The sequence below is a fragment of the Danio rerio genome, chromosome 7, assembly GCF_052040795.2.
Source record: "Danio rerio strain M-AB ecotype USA chromosome 7, GRCz13ab, whole genome shotgun sequence".
Lineage (NCBI taxonomy): Eukaryota > Metazoa > Chordata > Actinopteri > Cypriniformes > Danionidae > Danio > Danio rerio.
This window is the reverse complement of record NC_141027.1, coordinates 79,320,001-79,342,500: the sequence shown is the minus strand read 5'-3', so window position 1 is coordinate 79,342,500 and position 22,500 is coordinate 79,320,001. Positions and strand designations below refer to the sequence as shown.

Below are 22,500 nucleotides of genomic sequence, written 5' to 3'. Positions count from 1 at the left end.
AAGGGGATTTATATCTACTCAAATAGTTTAATAAAGGTGAATATGCTTGTATATACATGTATTTCAGTTCTAATAATGTTTAGTTTGCTTTAAAAAGTGCATGTGAGTGATCTATATGGGCAAAACATTCAGAGAATGTCATGTTTAATGCATTTTTGGTACAGATAAAAGCCAATTAAGTTTATTTGATTCATGTGACACTAAATAGTGTGTGAATACACAGATGTACTACACAGCTATTGGCTGATGAATATATTTGTCAAAGAAATGCTGTTTATTTACAAGAAGGAGGCTGAAACAGTCAATATGTATAAACAGTAAATTCTATAGCAATTTATTTTAGATATTGCAAGTCTTGCCATTTAAATTTGTTTGATGTGAACATGTTGAGAAAAATAAAGATAGCCCAGTAACATGGAGAGCTGATCACACGCATATATTTGTCTTGTGTTTATTCCACCATTTAACAGATTGCTGGGATCACTAAACTGTCGGCTGATACAGGAGTCCTGGACCCGCTACAGTTCTTGGGGGCTCGTCCGGGATCAGCGCCACCTGCTGGACGAGTGGAGCTTATCCCAAAGAATCCGAAGACCAGCAGCTGGGGATTCTGAATTGGATTTCCTGCTGTAGTTTGGAAGGTGCTAACAGTGGAGAAAAAGTTAGTACTATGGCAAACGAGAGAAGAAATCTGGTGAGAGAGATCAGGAAAGAGCTCTGTGAACTTTCTGCTGATGAACTCTTCCTTATTGCTAAAGACATCGAACAAATAGACAAAAGGGCCGACTCGCAAGAGTTATTAGAGGATGAAGAGGGATGTTTTGATTATGTTAGTGGGTTTTTGTGCTGTAAGCGTCTAATGGGGGAGGAAGATGAGGGAATGGGTGTGCTACTGGACTTAAGAGACAAGGTTTTACAGATTTCTCAGTCTAAACAAATAGCAGCACAGGAAAATAAAACACATGACCCAAGTAAAGGGAGAGCCCAGGGTCATATTGATCACACAACACCTGATGCAAACACAAGTACCAGTCACACACACACAAACATGGTAGACACTGAGTATCAGCAGATGTTGAAGATGTATGAGGAGCTTGGAGCAAAAATTCAAGCTACGAATCCCCATGCCCTGCCCCCACGAGTCAGCCCTCTCACACTTCCCTTTCCAACTTATCCTACCTTACACAGCGACGGAGACCAGATAAGCAGGAGGGAACTACCATTTCTCTCACGGAGAGAGTTTAAAGTTCATGGAGGCCAGATTGGTGACTCTACTTCTGAGATTAGTTTCAACAGCTTGTGCCGACAAATTGAGGAGGGTCTGCATGAACAGTTTAGTGAAAGTGAAATTATTCGAGGGGTACTAAAAATCACTAAACCTGGCCACTTCAAAGAGATGTTAATGGAGAAAGAGAATTTGACAGTACGAGAGTTAAAGGGGCTTTTACAATCTCACTTGGGAGATAAGAGTAGCACAGAACTGTTCCAAAGTTTAATGTGTGCGCGCCAAGGGGAAAATGAAAGCCCACAGCAATTTCTTTATCGTGCAATTGGACTTAAACAAAAGATTCAGTTTGCTTCCAAACACAGCACTGCTGATATAAGATATGACGCTAAAACCATACAAGAGGTATTTCTCCACACGGTTTGCCAAGGTTTAGGGCCCAAGCAAGGTGAGCTTCGTCGTGAGATTAAACAGCTTGTGACGGCAGGAGATGTCACTGATGATATGCTTCTTAGGCAGCTTGTAAAGGTTACAAGTGAGGAGGAGGAGAGGCAGCGTCGGCTGCAGTCACTGACACGACCCAAGGTCACTCATGCTCGTAGCGCCCAGATTGAAGGGGCTCCAGAAATTAAAGCAGCTGCTGTGACTACTGAACAAACTGACAAAGAGATTCGCAAACTCACTACACAAGTAGAAGCACTCACAAATTTAGTTACCTCGCTGCAGCAGGCTAAAGAGAAAGAACAGCATTGTCAGTGCATGAGTAAGGCACCTGAAAAGAAGCGAAGTCCAAGTTGTGCTAACTGTATTAAACAAGGGACAGGGGAGGCCTGCAATCACTGTTTCTTGTGCGGCGAAGAGGGTCACCGTGCTGTCGGTTGCCTGCATAGAAAAACAAAAGTAACAACCAACACCAGGTTTAAGAGTACACCGCAGACAACAGTTTCCGATTCCAGATCACCCTGCCACAAATATACAGTCAGTGTTGGTTCATGGAATAATAGGAATAGTTCTGCAAGGAGACCACAGCCAAGACAACCTGAGCACTCAGAGGAGAGAATAGTCCAGTTTGTCGGAAAGAAGTGTCTACTGGATGGAGAAATTGGAGATAAACAAGTAAGCATGCTCCTCGACACTGGAGCACAAGTAAGCATTATAGATCAAAGCTGGAGGGAAAAATACTTACCCACACATGAGGTTCACCCCTTATCTGAAATAGTGGGGCCCAGTGCTGGTCTGGAGGTGTTTGCTATCAATGGAGAAGTAATCCCATTTAGTGGATGGGTTGAGGCCACAGTAAGTTTGCCTGGACAAGACGGGACTCGTTACTCTATCCAAGTGCCCTTTTTAGTCAGTCAACTACAATTAGAGAGGCCTCTTTTGGGATTTAATGTGATTGCGGAGTTGATTGCAGGACCTATAGATAGTACAAACATCCTCACTACCTTACACTCTCTCATGAGTAGCACTGAAGGTAACCAAGATGACCTGGTTAAAGTGTCCGTTGGCTTCATTAGTGCACATAAAGTACATGCAGACACAGCATGGGTGAGAGTAGGGCCGCAAAGTGTCACCATTCAGCCAGGACAGGTTGCTAATGTAAAATGTAGAGTACCTCCCAACTTCACCACTTCAGACACGAGAGTACTGTTTGAGCCAAGTGAAGACACCCCACATCTATCACATCTGGATCTTGGAGGAGGACTGGTGGAAATTAACAAAAGTGGACGGTCATATATAAGAGTTCCAGTTGGGAATCATACTAAGCATGAGGTGACCATTCCAAAAAGAGCTATACTTGGAGAAATAGCAGCCATTGCTAAGATTATCCAGACAGAGCAAGAGGACCTAAACAACCCACAGAAAAGTACCTCACCACTACCCATCTTGCCAGAGGACAGTGATACACCATGGCATCCCCCTGTGGACCTTACTCACCTAAAATCAAGTGAACAAGCCATTGTGAGACAACTTCTTTATGAAGAGTCAGCTGTGTTTGCTCATAACGAAACTGACATTGGGAACATCCCCAGCCTACAGATGACTTTGAGCTTAAAGGATGATATTCCAGTGCAGAAGGCTTATACTTCCATACCCAAACCACTCTTAAAAGAGGTAAAAGAGTATATACAAGACTTGCTGGCCAAGGGCTGGATAGTAAAATCTCGTTCACCCTATGCTGCTCCGGTAGTATGTGTCCGCAAGAGAGACGGGACATTACGTTTATGTATTGACTACCGGCAGCTCAATAAGAAAACTGTTCCAGATCGTCATCCTCTGCCAAGGATCCAGGACCTCATGAACACCTTGGGTGGTTACCGCTGGTTCTCCATACTTGACCAGGGAAAGGCCTATCACCAGGGGTTTATGGCAGAAGGGTCGAGACATTTGACAGCATTTGTGACTCCTTGGGGCCTCTTCGAATGGGTGAGGATACCCTTTGGTCTGTCAAATGCCCCAGCCGCTTTTCAGCGGAGTATGGAAGACATGTTAGAGTCCATCCGTGATGAGTGTTGCCTGCCCTACCTGGACGATGTGCTCTGCTTTGCTAAATCCTTTGAAGAGCATGTAGAGAAATTGCGGGTTGTGTTCAGGGCCCTCCGGCATCATGGAGTTAAGCTGCGTCCAGCTAAGTGCGAGCTGTTCAAACATGAAGTCCGGTATTTGGGTCGTCTTGTGTCAGCAGATGGGGTAAGAGTTGACCCCAAAGATCTGGAGGCTGTGAGGGTACTTCGTGACAAAGTTCCCCAAAACGTTGGAGAAGTTCGTCGTTTGGTGGGCTTCCTGAGCTACTACAGGACCTACATCCAGGACTTTGCCAGGTTAGCTAAACCCATTTATGAGCTTCTTCAGGCACACACAGCTGGAGCTGCATCACAAGAAGGACGGAGAAAGGAAAAGAAAAGGGGTCTACAGCTGCCCTCTCGAAATCCTATAGTGTGGGAAGACAAACACCAACAGAGTCTGGACAAATTGATTGACATGCTTACCAACCCGCCCGTGCTGGCATACCCCAACTTTGATGCACCGTTTGTACTACACACCGATGCTTCAGAGCAAGGATTGGGGGCGGTGCTTTATCAGAGACAAGAGGGTAAATTACGGGTCATTGCGTATGGCTCAAGGACATTGTCGCCAGCTGAGAAGAATTATAGACTCCATTCCGGTAAGCTGGAATTTCTCGCACTCAAGTGGGCAGTGTGCGAAAAGTTTCGCGACTACCTTTTCTATGCCCCGTATTTCACAATATATACGGACAATAATCCTCTCACTTATGTGATGAGTTCTGCAAAGTTGAATGCGTCAGGCTATCGTTGGGTGGGGGAACTTGCAGATTTCCGATTTGAGATAAAATACCGCCCTGGCAAAAGTAACAATGATGCTGACATGTTGTCTCGGTCCCCCTTGGACATGGACCATTACATCAGTGAGTGCACAGAGGGTTTGTCACAAGCGGCCATCCAAACAACCTGGGAGGGTAATTTGATGTGGAAAAACCAAGATGTAGCCTGGGTTGCAGCTCTAAATTTGACAGCTCCCGACATGGTTATCCTCCAGAACCAGTCAATACCAGTCATCAGTCCTGATGAATTGAGTAGAGCACAGCGTGAGGATTTAATGATTGGACCAGTGATGGAATTAAAGGAAGCTGGTAAGACATTGACCCCTGATGTTTGGCGCATGGCAGCTGGTGACACAAAGAAGTTGTTAAGAGAATGGCACAAGCTTGTCCTAGAGAACAACATTATGTATAGGAAGACAATGCAAAGGAGACAGCTTGTACTACCAACAAAGTATCGGCAGATGATCCTTCAACAGCTGCACAATAACATGAGTCATGTTGGAACAGAGAAAGTATTACAGTTGGCTCGAGAGAGGTTCTACTGGCCTGGGATGCGGAAAAGTGTGGAGGAGTATGTGACTCGCCAGTGTCCATGCATCACACAGAAGCACCCAGTGACACATGTGCGTGCACCAATGGGTGGGATCACATCAAGCACCCCCCTGGAATTGGTGTGTATTGATTATTTGCACCTGGAGGCCAGCCGCGGTGGGTACGAATATATCTTGATGGTAATTGACCACTTTACCAGATTTGTTCAGGCATACCCTACCAAGAACAAATCTGGCAAGTCGGCAGCTGAGAAAATATTCAACGATTACATACCTCGTTTTGGATTCCCTGCAAAATTACACCATGACCAGGGGCGTGAGTTTGAAAACTCCCTCTTCCACACTCTGCAAAAGCTCTCTGGTGTTGGTCACTCCAGGACTACTCCATACCACCCCCAGGGTAATCCTGTGGAGAGAATGAACCGAACCTTGCTACAGATGCTGCGCACTCTGACTGAAAAGGATAAACAAAACTGGAAGGAACATCTACCCAAGGTAATCCATGCCTACAATTGCACCAAACATGAGTCGACTGGGTACTCTCCGTTCTACCTCATGTATGGCCGTCACCCACGACTCCCCATTGACTTACTGTTTGGGTTAGCGCAAGACAATGATTTCAACACCCAAAATGAGTATGCTGAACACTGGGCTGATCAGATGGCGGAGGCCTATAAGATTGCAGCACAGAGCAGTAAACAGAGAAGCCTACGTAACAAAGAGTATTATGATCAGAAAGCCAGCTGTATCATCCTAAGACCTGGAGATCGTGTCTTGGTTAGGAATTTGAGTCAGAGAGGCGGCCCAGGAAAGCTGCGTTCTTTTTGGGAACCCACTATTTATGTGGTGAAAGAGCAGTTAGGTGACAACTTTGTGTACAAAGTGCACCCTGAAAGAGATGAACACAAGGTCAGAACACTACACCGAAACCACCTCCTACTCGTAAATGACTTACCAACAGCTGAGAGCCTGGACCCAAGGAAACAGCGAGTCTCTAAAGAAATGAATGTTAGTATGGGAAAAAACACAAATAGAAAGGTTACACCAAGAGACGAGAGAAGGGAGGATGAACAGTCTAACTCTGACGAAGAGGAAGGATACTGTTGGAGGAGGATAAGCAATCCAAAGTATTCAGGATGTGAAAGAAAAAATCTGGAAAGTGAGTTGCCTCAGGAAGAACTGGAAGAGCCTGATATCACAGTGAGGGATGAGATTCCGAGGGCTGTGGGACAATTACCAACTGAAACTGAGGACATAAGGCAGGAGGGTGAGCAATCAGAAAACTTAATTTGTGTGGACATTCAAGAAACAGGACAGGACATGGAGTCAGACTGTGAAGGCTCAAAAGAGCAGCAGACCACTGAGGACCAAGGGCAAGAGTCGCATGAGTGTGAACCCTATGAAACAAGTAGACGGTCACTCCGGGAAAGGAGACCTGCTCAAAGAATGACTTACCCATTACTAGGACAGCCTGTATTCCAAACAATACCTAAAATAAACACAGTAGCTGCCAACACAATACAGCCATTAACATTGATGCACACACCTGTACATACATGGTTAGGCCATATTAGTAGTCCATATCAAGAAATGCTATTTCCAGTTATGGTTCCAAATTATTGAAAGTTATATATGAGAATGAAAAAATATATATAAGGTATTCACCTTCTGTGTGGGGGAGAGTGTGACACCCCAAATATTGGTTTGCCACAATTGAGGATATTAATGATATGCATGTGTAAATGTATAAAGGGAATGGTGGTTCCGCCAGAGCGATAGAGGGCGCTAAGAGAGCACAGTGTGTGATTCAGCCTTTTCTGGACTGCTCGCGATAGCCCAGTAACATGGAGAGCTGATCACACGCATATATTTGTCTTGTGTTTATTCCACCATTTAACAGGTTAGTTGACTGTTCTAAGTGTCAATCTGTATTGATATGGAAATAATACATGTTTGTGCATATTAAGTCTTTGGAAAAGATTTGTGTTTGATTACATTTACATGTTTAATGAGGGTTTAAAATCGCGATGTTTACCCGCGATTTAAGGGGATTTATATCTACTCAAATAGTTTAATAAAGGTGAATATGCTTGTATATACATGTATTTCAGTTCTAATAATGTTTAGTTTGCTTTAAAAAGTGCATGTGAGTGATCTATATGGGCAAAACATTCAGAGAATGTCATGTTTAATGCATTTTTGGTACAGATAAAAGCCAATTAAGTTTATTTGATTCATGTGACACTAAATAGTGTGTGAATACACAGATGTACTACACAGCTATTGGCTGATGAATATATTTGTCAAAGAAATGCTGTTTATTTACAAGAAGGAGGCTGAAACAGTCAATATGTATAAACAGTAAATTCTATAGCAATTTATTTTAGATATTGCAAGTCTTGCCATTTAAATTTGTTTGATGTGAACATGTTGAGAAAAATAAAGATAGCCCAGTAACATGGAGAGCTGATCACACGCATATATTTGTCTTGTGTTTATTCCACCATTTAACAGATTGCTGGGATCACTAAACTGTCGGCTGATACAGGAGTCCTGGACCCGCTACACATACACACAGACACACACCCATCCACTCGCGCAAACACACACACACACACCCATATATATTGATGTACACGCATACACACGTACACAAACACACACACACACACATATAGATGCACTTGTATACACACGCACACACACATACTGATAAACAAACACACACACACACACATATATATTAATGTACACGCATACACATACATGCATACTTATCCATGCACACACAGATACACACACGACACACGTACATACGTACACACACATCCTAAATCACACACACAGCATGGAGTTCCTCATGAGGAGCAGATTGAAGGGAAGGTCAGTGGAAACACGATCAGCCAATTCCCTGCTGCTCTCTGGGGCTTCTCCACATTCCTGCTCTGTATTATTCAGTCTCTCCTGCCCGTCAACGGCCGACTCTGCAGCCCAGATCTGCTTTCATCAATACACCAGCCGAAAAAAAAAATCACACACGGCTTCAGGAATCTCCGGATCGCCCCGTTTGGATGAAGCTCGTTGGCGTGTGTTTGTGAGATGCTGGTGTTTCGGTGCATGACGGCTACAGATGTAACTCACAAACGTCTGATGGTAAACGCTGATGGAGTTTCGTCCTCTGTGGAGATCCAGCGTTACGCCAGACACATCGCACGCGCAATTTTACACTCCGCTGGCTTTCACATGGAACTGTGTGTGTGTGTGTGTGTGTGTGTGTGTGTGTGTGTGTGTGTGTGTGTGTGTGTGTGTGTGTGTGTGTGAGATCATCGAACGATTTGCAAGGAAGTGTCATTACCATAATCACATTTCTTCAACACACACACACACACACACACACACAGTTATCTTTTTGCTTCCTCTCCTCAGCTGTAATGTTATTACACTTTTACATTTTCAAAAATTATTACATTTATGAGAAAATGTACTGAAACAAAAAAAGAACTGGTATTGCTATGCTTGTGGGGACATTTTGCCCATACAACATGAGGAATATAAGGTAAACAAACATACACACACACACTCTGCTCCCTTTCTACTTTTTCTCCATAACTGTAATGTTGTTGCACTTTTACACGTTTAAAATTATTACATTTATGAGCCATTTCCAAAAAAATGAACTGGCATTGCTATACTTGTGGGGACATTTGGTCCATACAACTTAAGGAATATAACATACACACACTCAAACACACACACACACACACACTGCTATCTTTCTGCTTCATCTCCACAGCTGTAATGTTGCTGCACTTTTACACGTTCAAAATTCTTACATTTTTGAGCCTTTTCCAAAAAATAACCTGGTATTGCTATACATGTGAGGACATTTGGTCCATACAACATGAGGAATATAGGGTACACACACACACAGCTATCTTTCTGCTTCCTCTCCACAGCTGTAATTTTGATTGAACTTTTACAAGTTTAAAATTATTACATTTTTTAGCCAGTTCTACAAAAGAACTGGTATTGTTATACTTGTGGGGACATTTATTCCATGCAACATGAGGAATATAAGATACACACACTCACTTTGCTATATTCCTGCTTCCTCTCCACAGCTGTAATGTTGTTGCACTTTTACAATTTAAAAATTCTTACATTTATGAGCCTTTTCCAAAAGAATTAACTGTTATTGCTGTACTTGTGGGGACATTTGGTCCATACAACATGAGCAATATAAGGTACACACACTCAGACACACACACACACTCTGCAATCTTTCTGCTTCCTCTCCATAGCTGTAATGTTGTTGCACCTTTACATGTTCAACATTATTACATTTATGAGCCATTTCCAAGAAATGAACTGGTATTACAATACTTGTGGGGACATTTGATCCATACAACATAAGGAATAATGATTCACTGATTCAAATGATCTGTTTAGAGTGAGTCTAAGTACATGATTCACAGATTCAAATGATCTCTTCAGAGTGAGTTTTAGTAAATGATTCACTGATTCAAATGATCTGTTTAGAGTGATTCTTAGTAAATAATTCACTGATTCAAATTATCTGTTCTGAGTGAGTCTTAATAAATGATTCACTGATTCAAATGATCTGTTTAGAGTGAGTCTTAGTAAATGATTCACTGATTCAAATTATCGGTTTTGAGTGAGTCTTCATAAATAATTCACTGATTCAAATGATCTGTTTAGAGTGAGTACCCAATAAATTATTAATTAATTAAAATGATCACTTCAGAGTGAGTTTTAGTAAATGATTTACTGATTCAAATTATCCGATTAAAGTGAGTCTTAGTAAAGTATTCACTGATTCAAATGATCTGTTATGAGTAAGTCTTAATAAATAATTTACTGATTCAAATGATCTGTTTAGAGTGAGTACCCAATAAATTATTAATTTAAATGATCTCTACAGAGTGATTCTTAGTAAATGATTCACTGATTCAAATGATCTGTTCTGAGTGAGTCTTAATAAATAATTCACTGATTCAAATGATCTGTTATGAGTGAGTCTTAATAAATAATTCACTGATTCAAATGATCTGTTTAGAGTGAATACCCAATAAAGTATTAATTAATTCAAATGATCACTTCAGAGTGAGTCTTAGGAAATAATTAACTGATTCAGACGATCTGTTTAGAGTGAGTCTTAGTTAATGATTCACTGATTCAAATGATCTGTTTACAGTGAGTACCCAATAAAGTATTAATTAATTCAAATAATCTCTTCAGAGTGAGTCTTATAAATAATTAACTGATTCAAACGATCTGTTCAGAGTGAGTCTTAGTTAATGATTCACTGATTCAAATGATCCATTCAGAATAAATCCTAAAACTGCACACACACACACACATTGACGCTGCTGCTGCAAACTCGGTTAAATCAGTGAAACCTGCATTTTTAAGACGCACTGAAGCTGCAGTGCGGATTTCAGTGGACGTCCACTCTCAGAATAAACAACGGAAAGAGCAACAAGTCAGAAAGTCAACCGAAGCGAGTCAAAGATCTCAAAAACTCCATCTACTACGTGCCCGACAGCGTAGTGTTGGATAGCAATCTCTCTCTTTATTTCTCTCTCTGTGTGTCTGTCTGTCCACTGAGTGCTGTGTGCTTTCAGTGTTTGTGCTCCTGGATGAAACAGCAGCTGAATAACAATCATCCTGCTGTTTTTTCCAGGCTCAATGAGTCTCCCGGTGCTCGCAGCGTCCAGGCTGTGAAATTAGGAGCGAACACGGACTTCTCTTCTCACTTTCATTCGGCAGGCGCTAAAAGGGTCAGATCACTTTCACTGTCAGGCTGACGAAGAGCGCTGGAGTTAAACATATAAAGCACATCTTCATCAGGGACTGTGTTTCACTCACAAGCCCAACTTATTTACGCCCAACTATGACGACTTCTGCTACTGAGAAACCCGGAAATGTGAGTGTTTTTGTGTCTGCGGTGATGATGGGGGGTTTTTTAGAGACAGATGGCTGTCAGCAAGAGGGATGCGGAGCGAGTGCCAGCCGAAACGGAGATCTTCTTCATCCTCCTCCTCATCCTCACGGGGGACTGAGCGAAGGCGGACGTGTTTCCTTCACATCACGCATCGCTATGGAAACAGATCTCAGCATCTGCCGTCAATCACAGATCTGTAACCACGGGAACACCCAGGTGTCCGACGATCACCTGAGGAACGCGGATGGAGAGACTCGGAAATGAATCACACCGAGACTCTTAGACTGCTGCGAAAACACACACAGGACTGAACTGCACTCCGCTAGACGGAAGTCGGAATCAGAGGTGTAAAGAGTACCTGAAAACCCTACTCGAGTAAAAGTACTGATACCTTACAGTGAAAATGACTCCAATACAAGTCACCAATTCCAATAAGACTTGAGTAAAAGTATTAAAGTATCCGATTTTAAAAAGAACTTAAGTATTTGGTAACACTTTATAATAACTACACACTATAAATCATTTATTAAGCATTATCAAATGGTGAATTCATTATCTGTTCAGCATTAACTCGACATTAATAAGTGTTAGTAAGCAGTCTATAACTTCAGCTACAAATGCTCTATTCTTGACTTACAAACATATTTATAATGTGCTTAATAATTGTATTTTCATACTTTGCTACTGATTTATTTTTCATTACTAAATTAAGTATCGCATTATTTACAAACCAGTTGTATTTAAGAGTAGTTGAGGGTTTTTAGAATAATTCAGAATGAGTTAGTAAATGATTAATAAACTATTGACATCAACGTTTACATGTCTTTTTATTCAGGCATTACTACACTACTGGTCAGAATGATTCGCCCTCCTGTGATTATATTTAAAATATTTCCAAAATGACGTTGAACAGATTCAGGAATTTTTCACAGTATTTTCTATAATATTTTTTCTTCTTATTTGTTTTATTTCGGCTAGAATAAAAGCAGTTTTAAATTTTTTAAAACCCATTTTAAGATCATTATTATTAGCCCCCTTTAGTAAAATTAGTTTTGGATTTTCTCCAGAACAAACCACTGTTATACAATGACTTGCCCTAACCTTACCCTAATTAAGCTACACTGTAAAAAAATAATCTGTAATTTTACAGTTTAATTAAATTTAGAAATGTCTTTAAATTTCAGGTAAATTTCTGCAATTCAATCTCGGTTATTTTACAGTGTATTTTGTACCTGCCTGAAAAATGCGTCTTGATTTAAGAATATTTAGATATTTAGACTACAAAGAAGACTAAAACTCCAAGTAAGACGAGCATTTTTGCAGTGCATAAAACAAGTTAGACGTTCTGTTTCATTGGGCTATACTTGTCTAATAAGAAATAATCCTGCTCTCGAATGACGTCTTGTTTCTTTGTGAATAAGCACATGGCACTAAAAGCACATTCTGCCATTATGCCTTCATAACAGTGTTACAGAAACGAGCGCTCGCTTTCCATTTAGGCTTTCAGATTTCCGACAACATGAAGATGTGAAGGTTTCACAGAAATGCACATGCCAAGCCGGATCAATGGCCTGAAAGCACTCGCGCGCAATTAAAAGTGTCTCCCAGCAGCATTTTCCTGTCTGGATTTCAGTCAGTGTGTCAAAGATGAGCTGATTGTTGACGCGACGTTGCATTTTCGCTGTCACACATGACAAATATGAATATAATTAATATAGTCGTCATTTAAAACTCAGCAATTCATTCACTGATTCAAGAGATCTGTGCAAAGGGATTCTCTGGTAAATGATTCACTGATTCAAGAGATCTGTGCAAAGGGATTCTCTGGTAAATGATTCACTGATTCAAGTGATCTGTTCAAAGGGATTCTCTGGTAAATGATTCACTGATTCAAGTGATCTGTTCAGAGAGAGTCTTCAGTACATGATTGATTGATTGATTCAAGTGATCTGTTCAGAGTGATTCTCTGGTAAATGATTGATTGATTCAAGTGATCTGTTCAAAGTGAATCTTCAGTAAATGATTGATTGATTCAAGTGATCTGTTTAGAGTGATTCTCTGGTAAATGATTGATTGAGTCTTTGGTAAATGATTCATTGATTCAAGAGATTTGTTCAGAGTGATTCTTTGGTAAATGATTTATTGATTCAAGTGATTTGTTCAGAGTGATTCTACGGTAAATGATTCACTGATTCAAGTGATCTGTTTAGAGTGAATCTTCGGCAAATAATTCACTGATTCAAGAGATCTGTTCAGAGTGAGTCTCTGGTAAATGATTCATTGATTCAATTGATTGGTTCAAAGTGAATCTTCGGTACATGACTGATTGATTCAAGTGATCTGTTCAAAGTGATTCTCTGGTAAAATGATTCACTGATTCAGGTGATTTGTTCAGAGCGAGTCTTCAGTAAATTATTCATTGATTCAAGTGATCTGTTCAGAGTGATTCTATGGTAAATGATTCACTGATTCAAGTGATCTGTTTAGAGTGAATCTTTGGTAAATAATTCACTGATTCAAGAGATCTGTTCAGAGTGAGTCTTTGGTAAATGATTCATTGATTCAATTGATTGGTTCAAAGTGAATCTTCGGTACATGATTGATTGATTCAAGTGATCTGTTCAAAGTGATTCTCTGGTAAAATGATTCACTGATTCAGGTGATCTGTTCAGAGCGAGTCTTCAGTAAATTATTCATTGATTCAAGTGATCTGTTCAGAGTGATTCTATGGTAAATGATTCACTGATTCAAGTGATCGATTTAGAGTTAATCTTTGGTAAATAATTCACTGATTCAAGAGATCTGTTCAGAGTGAGTCTTTGGTAAATGATTAATTGATTCAATTGATTGGTTCAAAGTGAATCTTCGGTACATGATTGATTGATTCAAGTGATCTGTTCAAAGCGATTCTCTGGTAAAATGATTCACTGATTCAGGTGATCTGTTCAGAGCGAGTCTTCAGTAAATTATTCATTGATTCAAGTGATCTGTTCAGAGTGATTCTATGGTAAATGATTCACTGATTCAAGTGATCTGTTCAGAGCGAGTCTTCGGTAAATTATTCATTGATTTAAGAGATCTGTTCAGAGGGATTCTCTGGTAAATGATTCACTGATTCTAGCAATCTGTTCAGAGTAAGTCTCTAATAAATGATTCATTGAATCAAGTGATCTGTTCAGAGTGAGTCTTAGTAAATGATTTACAGATTCAATTTATCTGTTCAGAGTGAGTCTTAGTAAATTATTCTCTGATTCAATTTATCTGTTTAGAGTGAGTCTTAGTAAATGATTCACTCATTCAATTTATCTACCAGAGTGAGTCTTAATAAATGATTCACTGATTCAAATGATCTCTACAGAGTGACTCTTAGTAAATGATTCACGATTCAAATGATCCATTCAGAATAAGTCCCCAAAACATCCAGCTCTGTGCACAGTGTTTAAAACTATTGATTCTCAAAATAAAATAGAGAGTTGACTCAGAGTCATTTATATGAATCATCTTGAACTTAAATCTTTAGCCGTTTCTCATTGACGTGGACACAAAACATTGTCATATCTGTATGAGGCGGATATCCCTTCCTCCTGTCATTTTTCTGATGATTAAAACAATAACCTATCCTGCAACGCAGGACTCGATGGCCATTTGTTATTAAACTCTCTCTCTGATTAGAGACGTGTGTTTGGGTTATTGACCAGCGGCTGTGTGTCCTGCTGTGAGGATCTTGTACAGCGGCGTGTGTCCGGCGCAGGACGGGAGGGTGAGCACTTACTGAAATAGACTTATATTGAGCACATCGATCTTCAAACATGACATCAACACAGCACGCTGAAGAAAATCTGGTTTCTGCTCAGAAAATGCAAAGAGGTCAGAGCTTTTATTATTGCCTGGAGATAATTCGACAGGACACTCTTTACATGTAAACCTGGGGGTTGTCCTCCTAATAGCGAGCTTAGTAACAATTTTTAATTATTACAAAAATAATGCACTGATTTTTCTCCGGCTCAGTCCCTTATTAATTAGGGGTCGCCACAGCGGAATGAACCGCTAACTATACCAGCATATGTTTTACACAGCGGATGCCGTTCCAGCTGCAATCTGCTACATCCATACATATGGGAAACACCCATACTGTACACACTCACACACACACACTCTCATACACCACAGCCAAGGTCATCCAATTCCCTGATAGCGCATGTGTTTGGACTGGAGCACCCGGAGGAAACCCACACCAACACTCCACACAGACATGACAACTGTACCAATTTAGTTCATCAATTCCCCTATAGCGCATGTGTTTGGAGGAAACCCACACCAACATGGGGAGAACATGCAAACTCCACACAGAAATGCCAACTGGCCCAGTCGGGACTCGAACCAGCGACCTCCACTGTGAGGCCACAGTGCTAACCACTGAGCCACTGTGTCACCTGTGTCAATTCTGAATTTGCATCTTGAAATTCTGACCCTTTTTCAGATATTTGGGTTGTGAGTAAAACTAAAGGCGCAATTCACTTCTTTCTGTTTCAGAAATCATCTTCCATAATAACAACCACAGCAAACACAACATCTGAAAACGTCAAATCTCCACCTTCAGTCTCAGTGAAGAGCGCTCTGTCAGACTATCTACTGTCAGAGAGTCCATCTGCACCCTCCCTCTCTCTCTCTCTCTGCATCTCAAGCTTTTCTCTAATCATCAGCTTCTGCACTGGCCTTTTGGTGAGTCTTCTTGAAAAACGAGTGTGTGTGCGTGTGTGTGTGTGTGTGTGTGCGTGGAAGGTGTGCATGTACCTGAATTCAAACGCAGCCCCAATTAATCGTCCTCAAAAGCAATCAGAGCTTGAAACAGCCAGCTGTGCACCTCCAAACACACACACACACACAAACGCACACACATTCGCATATGCACTCACACACACCAAAACCCGCGACAACACAAGGACAACATGCAAACTCCACACAGAAATGCCAACTGACCCAGCCGAGGCTCGAACCAGCGACCTTCTTAAATGAAACAGCACTTCATGTGTTGTCAGTATGCTTGTGTTTAGATCGATTCTGTGTCAGTTTTGATTCTTATTACTTTGCAGTTTTGATACCGATGAAAGGAAAAGAAAGTAAATAAGGCATAATAGGTTCCCTTTTCTCTAGGTGGCTCAGTGGTTAGCACTGTCACCTCACAGCAAGGTCTGTGTTTCGAGTCCTGGCTGGGTCAGTTGTCGTTTCTGTGTGGAGTTTGCATGGTTTTGGCGTGCAGTACACAGATAAAAACAAAACCATTAAGTGTGCTGTGTGTGTGATGCTGAAGTAGAGATTTATGCAGGAGGAAATCAGACTGAAAGCAAGTGTCACTACTGAAATCGACAGACTTCTGCAATTGATAAACTCAATTGAAACATAATGGGCCCTATCATACACACTGCGCAATGTGGCGCAAGGCATGACGCAATTGTTGTTTGCTAGTTTCAGCTTGCCGCAAGAGTCTTTTTGAGCCAAGCTGTTTAAATAGCAAATGCATTTGTGCTCATATGTGCGCCCATAGGCGTTCTGCTCTAAAAAGGGAGGCGTGTTGAGGCGCATTGCTGGCGCGTTGCTATTTTGAGAAGCTATAATAGATTTTTCAACAGACCAAAACAAAGCCGGTCTAAAGTCCTGCGCAGAGCGCGTTAGTTGTGCGCCTCGCTTACACACTGCTTAATACACACAAGAGCAATACGCAAATATCTTCACATATGAAAAAGAATTAAAATATTAAGGATATATATAGGATATAAATATAAAGGGTGAAAATATTACAAAACATATTATTTTCTAGCCTACATAAATATAAACACCACTGCCTTCATGCCTTCATCATCTCGGGAGGCTTTTTTAGTTCATTCAATTTGCTTTGGTATAATGTTATTATTATTAGCAGTGTTATTTATTATATGCCGATTTATATTTGTTTTATTAAAAACAAGCTTAGATTTGTCCACCGGTCAGGTTTTAGACCATATGGGGCACAGCAGGTGTATTTGGATATAACTTTTTTGAGCACACTTCATTATTATTGTTCATTTATTCGTTTGCTGGAGATTAGAACTGAATTTAGAAATAGTTTTGACACAAATCTTTGCGCTTAACAAACTAAATGAATTATTTATAGGCTAACTGATATCTGTGCGGTAAGGTTTCCTTATCCACGAGAGCGAAAGTGAAAGTAGATCATTTACATCTCATTCTCGCGCTGCAGATGCTCTGTTTAACTGTTTTCTTGCTAGTGAAATGCTCAGTTTTTCCACTTACACTTACTTTACGTCATGTCAATAGCAAATGCGCTTATGGCGTGACGCAGCCGGCTCTTAAAGGGAACAGGAGATGAGACTCTGATTGGTTTATTCTCAAAACACACCTGTAACTCATTAAGAAAATAAACTCAACCCTTTTAGATCATGAGTAACGGTGCAAAGTGGATTTTTCCATCCTTAAAAAAAGCAAAAGTGGATTCTGACACGCCCTGAATGCGTTTGCGTCCTGCGCTTTGCACTTTGCACATAAACCATCTAAGTAGAGCCCAAAGTGTTTTTGTAGTGTGCATCTAGCACCTTTTTGACCGGAAAGCGTCCTATTTTGAGACGCTGTGTGCATTTTTTGTCAGTTTACAGTAAATACAGCAGAGCGCGGTGCTTTTTTGATACAGTATAATGTGTTCTGGTGCTAAATGATCAACATAATCCATCATATTTCAGCAGTGGGAGCAGTTCACTCAATATATATCGACGTTGCCTTGGCTTCATTCTCACAGTTACCGTCAGATATCGGGCTTTTGGTTTCTGGAGGTGGGAAACAATCCCGCCAGGCTCCATGTATTACTTTACTTGTTATGTTGTCTTATTTTATTCAGTTATAGCAGGCAGATTTTTGCTTTAAAACGCTCTCTCAGGACGTGACGCATCGCTTTATCTTTAGCCGAGAGCATGAAGGTCAGCTATTTTAGTTGCTTTTGTTAATTGCAATATATTTACAGTCACTAATCCGAGACACGTTTGGCAGAGCTGTCGAACTCCTGCTGTAACAACAACACATTTGAAGAAGGTGAGCACAGGTGTGAGGTTACGGATGATTCCCAAACGTGTTGATTTTTATTAGGGCAAATAAACGAATGTCACCGTAAGTCTCTTTCATCGTGCTTTTGTTGGGGAGCAACACGCTGGCTCAGTGGTTAGCACTGTGGCTTCATGGCAAGAAGGAAGCTGGATCAAATCCCAGCTGGGTCGGTGGGTGTTTCTGTGTGGAGTTTGCATGTTCTCCCCATGTTGGTGTGGGATTTCTTCGGGTGCTCCGGTTTCCTTCACAGTCCAAACACATGCGCTATTGGGGAATTGGGTAAGCTAAATTGGCCATAGTGTACGAGTGTGTGTGTGAATGAGTGTTTCCCAGTACTGGGTTGCAGCTGGAAGTGCATCTGCTGTGTTAAACATATGCTGGAATAGTTGGCGGTTCATTCCGCCGTGGTGACCTCTAAAAAATTAAGGGAATAAGCCAAAAAGAAAACGAATGATAGAATGAATTAAGAAAATATGTTTTGCTTGACTAGAAAATGCTCTTTGATTGAGGAATTTTCCGATATTTATTTTCCCGAAATTTATTTATAGTTTCAGGGCAGTTTAACACATTATATGCATACATACTGTGAGAAATTTACCTTCAAGGTCAAAGTGAAAGCAATGACTGAATGACTACAGGATGCTGCTGTGCTGGACTTTGTTTATAGACACATTAAACCTGAGAGGGGTTTAAAAACCGTTCTGAGAAAGTTGTGTCAACAAAGCCCAAATTTTCCATAATTAGTAAATACAATGGAAGACAACATTATTCGCCCTCCAGTGATATTTTTAATCTTTTTAGTCAAACATTTCCCAAGGGATGTTTAAGAGAGCAAGAGCATTTATTTCTGGCTGTTTTCACTGGAATAACAGCAGTTCAAAAAATATTAATAATAATTTTTATGGTCAATATCATCAATCATTCATTTCCCATCAGCCTAATCCCTTTATTCATCAGGGGTCGCCAAAGCGGAATAACCGGCCGACTTATCCAGCACATTTTTACGCAGCAGATGCCCTTCCAGCCGCAACCCATCTCTGGGAAACATCCACACACACACACTCATACACTACGGACAATTTAGCCTACCCAATTCACCTGTACCGCATGTCTTTGGACTGTGGAGGAAACCGGAGCACCCGGAGAAAACCCACGCGAATGCAGGGAGAACATTCAAACTCCACACAGAAACGGCAACTGAGCTGAGGATCGACCCAGCGATCTTATTGCTGTGAGGCAACAGCACTACCTACTGCCCCACTGCTTCGCATAATAATAATAATAATAATATAATAATAATAATAATAATAATAATAATAATTTTTATTATTATTATTATTTATTTTTATTGTTGTTATTATTATTATTATTATTATTAATATTATTGTTGTTGTCATTATTACAATTATTATTATTATTGTTATTATTATTATTAATGTTATGGTAATCTTCAACCAAAGTCTGACTATTTGCTTCAGTCTTTAAAGTGTTTGTCCTTCATTTATGTATGTAATGTTATATATAAAGTGTTAAACTTTAAATACATATTTGTAAATTACCACTTTAGTATTAATAAAAGCAGCCATCAATTTGACATTTTTTGTAATAAAAATGGTGCATCAAAGTAGTGCATATTACAACATCAGCAGAATAATTAACTAATCAATCACAAATTAAAGCAGAAAATGTCAAATAAATGTAACATGAGCAAAACAAAATTGTATCTTATTTTAATGTGGAAAGTCCTATTTGTTTTATTTTGGCTAAAATAAAAGCAGTTTTAAGCTTATAAACCCATTTTCGGTCAACAGTGTTAGCCCCCTTAAGTAATATTAGTGTTGGATTGTCTCCAGAACAAACCACTGTTATACAATGACTTGCCTAATTACTCTAACTCTACCCTAATTACCCTAGTGAAGCCTTTAAATGTCACTTTAAGCTGAATACTAGTGTCTTGAAGAATATCTAATATTATGTGCTGTCATCATGGCAAAAAGAAAAGGAATCAGTTATTAGAAATGAGGTATGAAAACTGTTATGATTATAAATGTGTTGAAGAAATCTTCTCTCCATTAAACAGATAATAATTCAGCAGGGCTATTAATTCTGACTTCAGCTGTATGTGTGTCATATTGGACGAAACTTCTGCGTCTCGGGTCACTCTGGGGCTCTTCTAGATAAGAGCTGCGTGGCAGAATAGAGAAACGGTGTCATTTCCTTTTATCACTCGGAGTCATTTTAGGATCTTATTAACATTTGCTCATTGTTGTAAGAAAGCGAAGCTTCATAAAGCATCACCTGCCTCCACACTCGCTGCTTCTGAAGGGCCCTCGTGCTCCTAATGAGGCCGGGATGAGATCCGATTTATTCCCGCTTGCTTTTTAATTTAAAGAAGCGTGCGGAGGGGGGGGGGGAGAGAGATGTAACGCTCTTTTTGTAGAGGGATTTACTCTGAACCCTGGCTGTGTTTCTCTCAGGTCTCCTAAACACAGATCAGCCACTAACACAAACCAACAATTAAAGAAATCCTATAGAAAATGAGCAACGGCAGGCAAGATCAGAGAACATCAGCCAATCAGGTTTAAAATAATAAATAAGGGATAAAAGTCAATCAAATGAGCAATTGGGACCATCAAAATAAAGCGATATACACACGCTTTATGCATATTTTAAATAAAATTTCTGTATTAATTAAAGCCATAGATATATACATTAGATGTCGCCTACCCTGTTGTTGTCGATTAGAAGGAATGCGTCAATAGAGTCGCTGTTTTAGTACAGGGTAGCGCTCCTTTGAAATGAATGCGGGGCCAAGCTGCATTGGAGGACTGTGGCCATGCAGAGCAAGAGAAATACACATATCTATGATCGGGAGTTTGGCCAGCTCTAGGAGTCCTGGTGGTTAAACATCTTCCACTTGCGGATGATGGAGGCCGCTGTGCTCATTGGAACTTTCAGAGCAGCAGAAATGTTTCTGTAATCTTCCCCAGCCTTGTGCCTCGAGTCAATCCTGTCTCAGAGGTCTTAAGACGTTTCCTTTGTCTTCATGCTTGGTTTGTGCTTTGTCATGCACTGTCAACCCTGGGCGCTTATATAGACAGGTGTAGCCTTTTCAGATCATGTCCAATCAGCTGAATTGAGCACAGGTGAACTCCAATGAAGCTGCTGAAACATCTCAGGAATGATCCAACCCGGGCTCATTGTGGAAACGTAGCCCCGCGGACGTTTCTGCGGACCGCGATTTACGTCCCGTGAGGTACGTATTAGAGCGTTTTTTTGTTTTCGCGAATCCGCGAGAGGCCGCTGTGTGCGTTTTTTTGCGTCTCGGGCGCCTCTCGGGAGCGTGCGGCGTTCGCGCCCGCGCCGTTCTCACACGAAAAGCCGCCGGATCGAAAAAAAAAAAAAAAGCAAAAGCCCTCGTCTTTGATTTCAACCGCGTTTTCGGATCCCGCCGCGTTCTCGCCCTTATTTTTCGGATTCTGTTTTTCGTCTTACCTGATTTCCGGAACCGCTGTTCCCCGGACTCGATCCCAGTCATCGTCCACCGCGGCCGGCTCCGGCTCCTCCTCCAAGGTCTCCGCTCCGCCGCCGCAACGCTGTGAGCTAAGCGGACAAACTGATTGCATCGGGAAAGCCATCCACTTGGAGGCGAGCTGTCGGCCGGCGAGCGCGAAGAGGAGGAGCGGAGTGGCGCCACACCGCCCTGCAGCGTTCGCTCGAAAAAAACCAAACGCGGCCTTTACGTACCTCTGGCCAAGTAAATCGCGGTCTCCAGAAACGTCCGCGGGGCTACGTTTCCAGAATGAGCTTGGGTTGGAATGATCAGTGGAAACAGAAGCTCAATTTAGAGGCTGTGAATACTGATGTACATGAGAGTGTTCAGGTTTCAGGTTATGGGAGATTGTGTGTAGAATGTTGAGGAAATAAATAAATTTAATCCATTTTGTAATAAGGCTGGAACGAATGGAAAAAGTGAAGCGCTGTCAATACTTTCTGGATGCACTGTAGATGCAATTAATTACGATTAACCATTTGACAGGAATAGTAATTAATATTACTCAGTAGTCTGTACGTCAGCTCAAAATAAAGTGTAACCAAAGATAGCAATTAAGGAGAAGCATGCAGGCATGCAGAGGAAAAAAGAAAGAAAAAAGGAAAGGAGAGAGTTGTATGGCTCTTTTGTTGAGGGATTTATTCTGAGCTTCTCTCAGGTCTCCTCCCTCTGCGGGGTTTGTGGCTCCATTGATTTCCGTCCGATCGATTTGCTGGAAGCTGGAATTAAGGACGGAAGTGCGAGTCACGTCCCGCCGGGTCTCCGAGGAGG

The 22,500-nt window shown here is 41.0% G+C and overlaps 2 protein-coding genes and 1 long non-coding RNA gene across 52 annotated transcripts in view; 2 read left to right on the top strand and 1 right to left on the bottom strand.

Annotated features, from left to right (window-relative positions):
- The window catches only part of LOC147836239 (uncharacterized), a 7,812-nt gene extending 214 nt beyond the window's left edge, over positions 1–7,598 (top strand). The window contains exon 2 of the mRNA XM_087262275.1: positions 471–7,598. Within this exon, the coding sequence (XP_087118401.1) occupies positions 671–6,742 (6,072 nt within the window). The 5' untranslated portion in view covers positions 471–670 and the 3' untranslated portion in view covers positions 6,743–7,598. The remainder of the gene's footprint in view (positions 1–470) is intronic.
- The window catches only part of LOC101882941 (adhesion G protein-coupled receptor L3), a 404,469-nt gene that overhangs the window by 342,023 nt on the left and 39,946 nt on the right, over positions 1–22,500 (bottom strand). The gene's annotated exons all lie outside the window — the stretch shown is intronic.
- Positions 12,056–16,922, top strand: LOC147836238 (uncharacterized). The gene is made up of 5 exons (XR_015496617.1): positions 12,056–12,847; positions 12,890–13,281; positions 13,606–13,803; positions 14,126–14,274; positions 14,321–16,922. It is a non-coding gene; the product is annotated as an uncharacterized LOC147836238 (long non-coding RNA).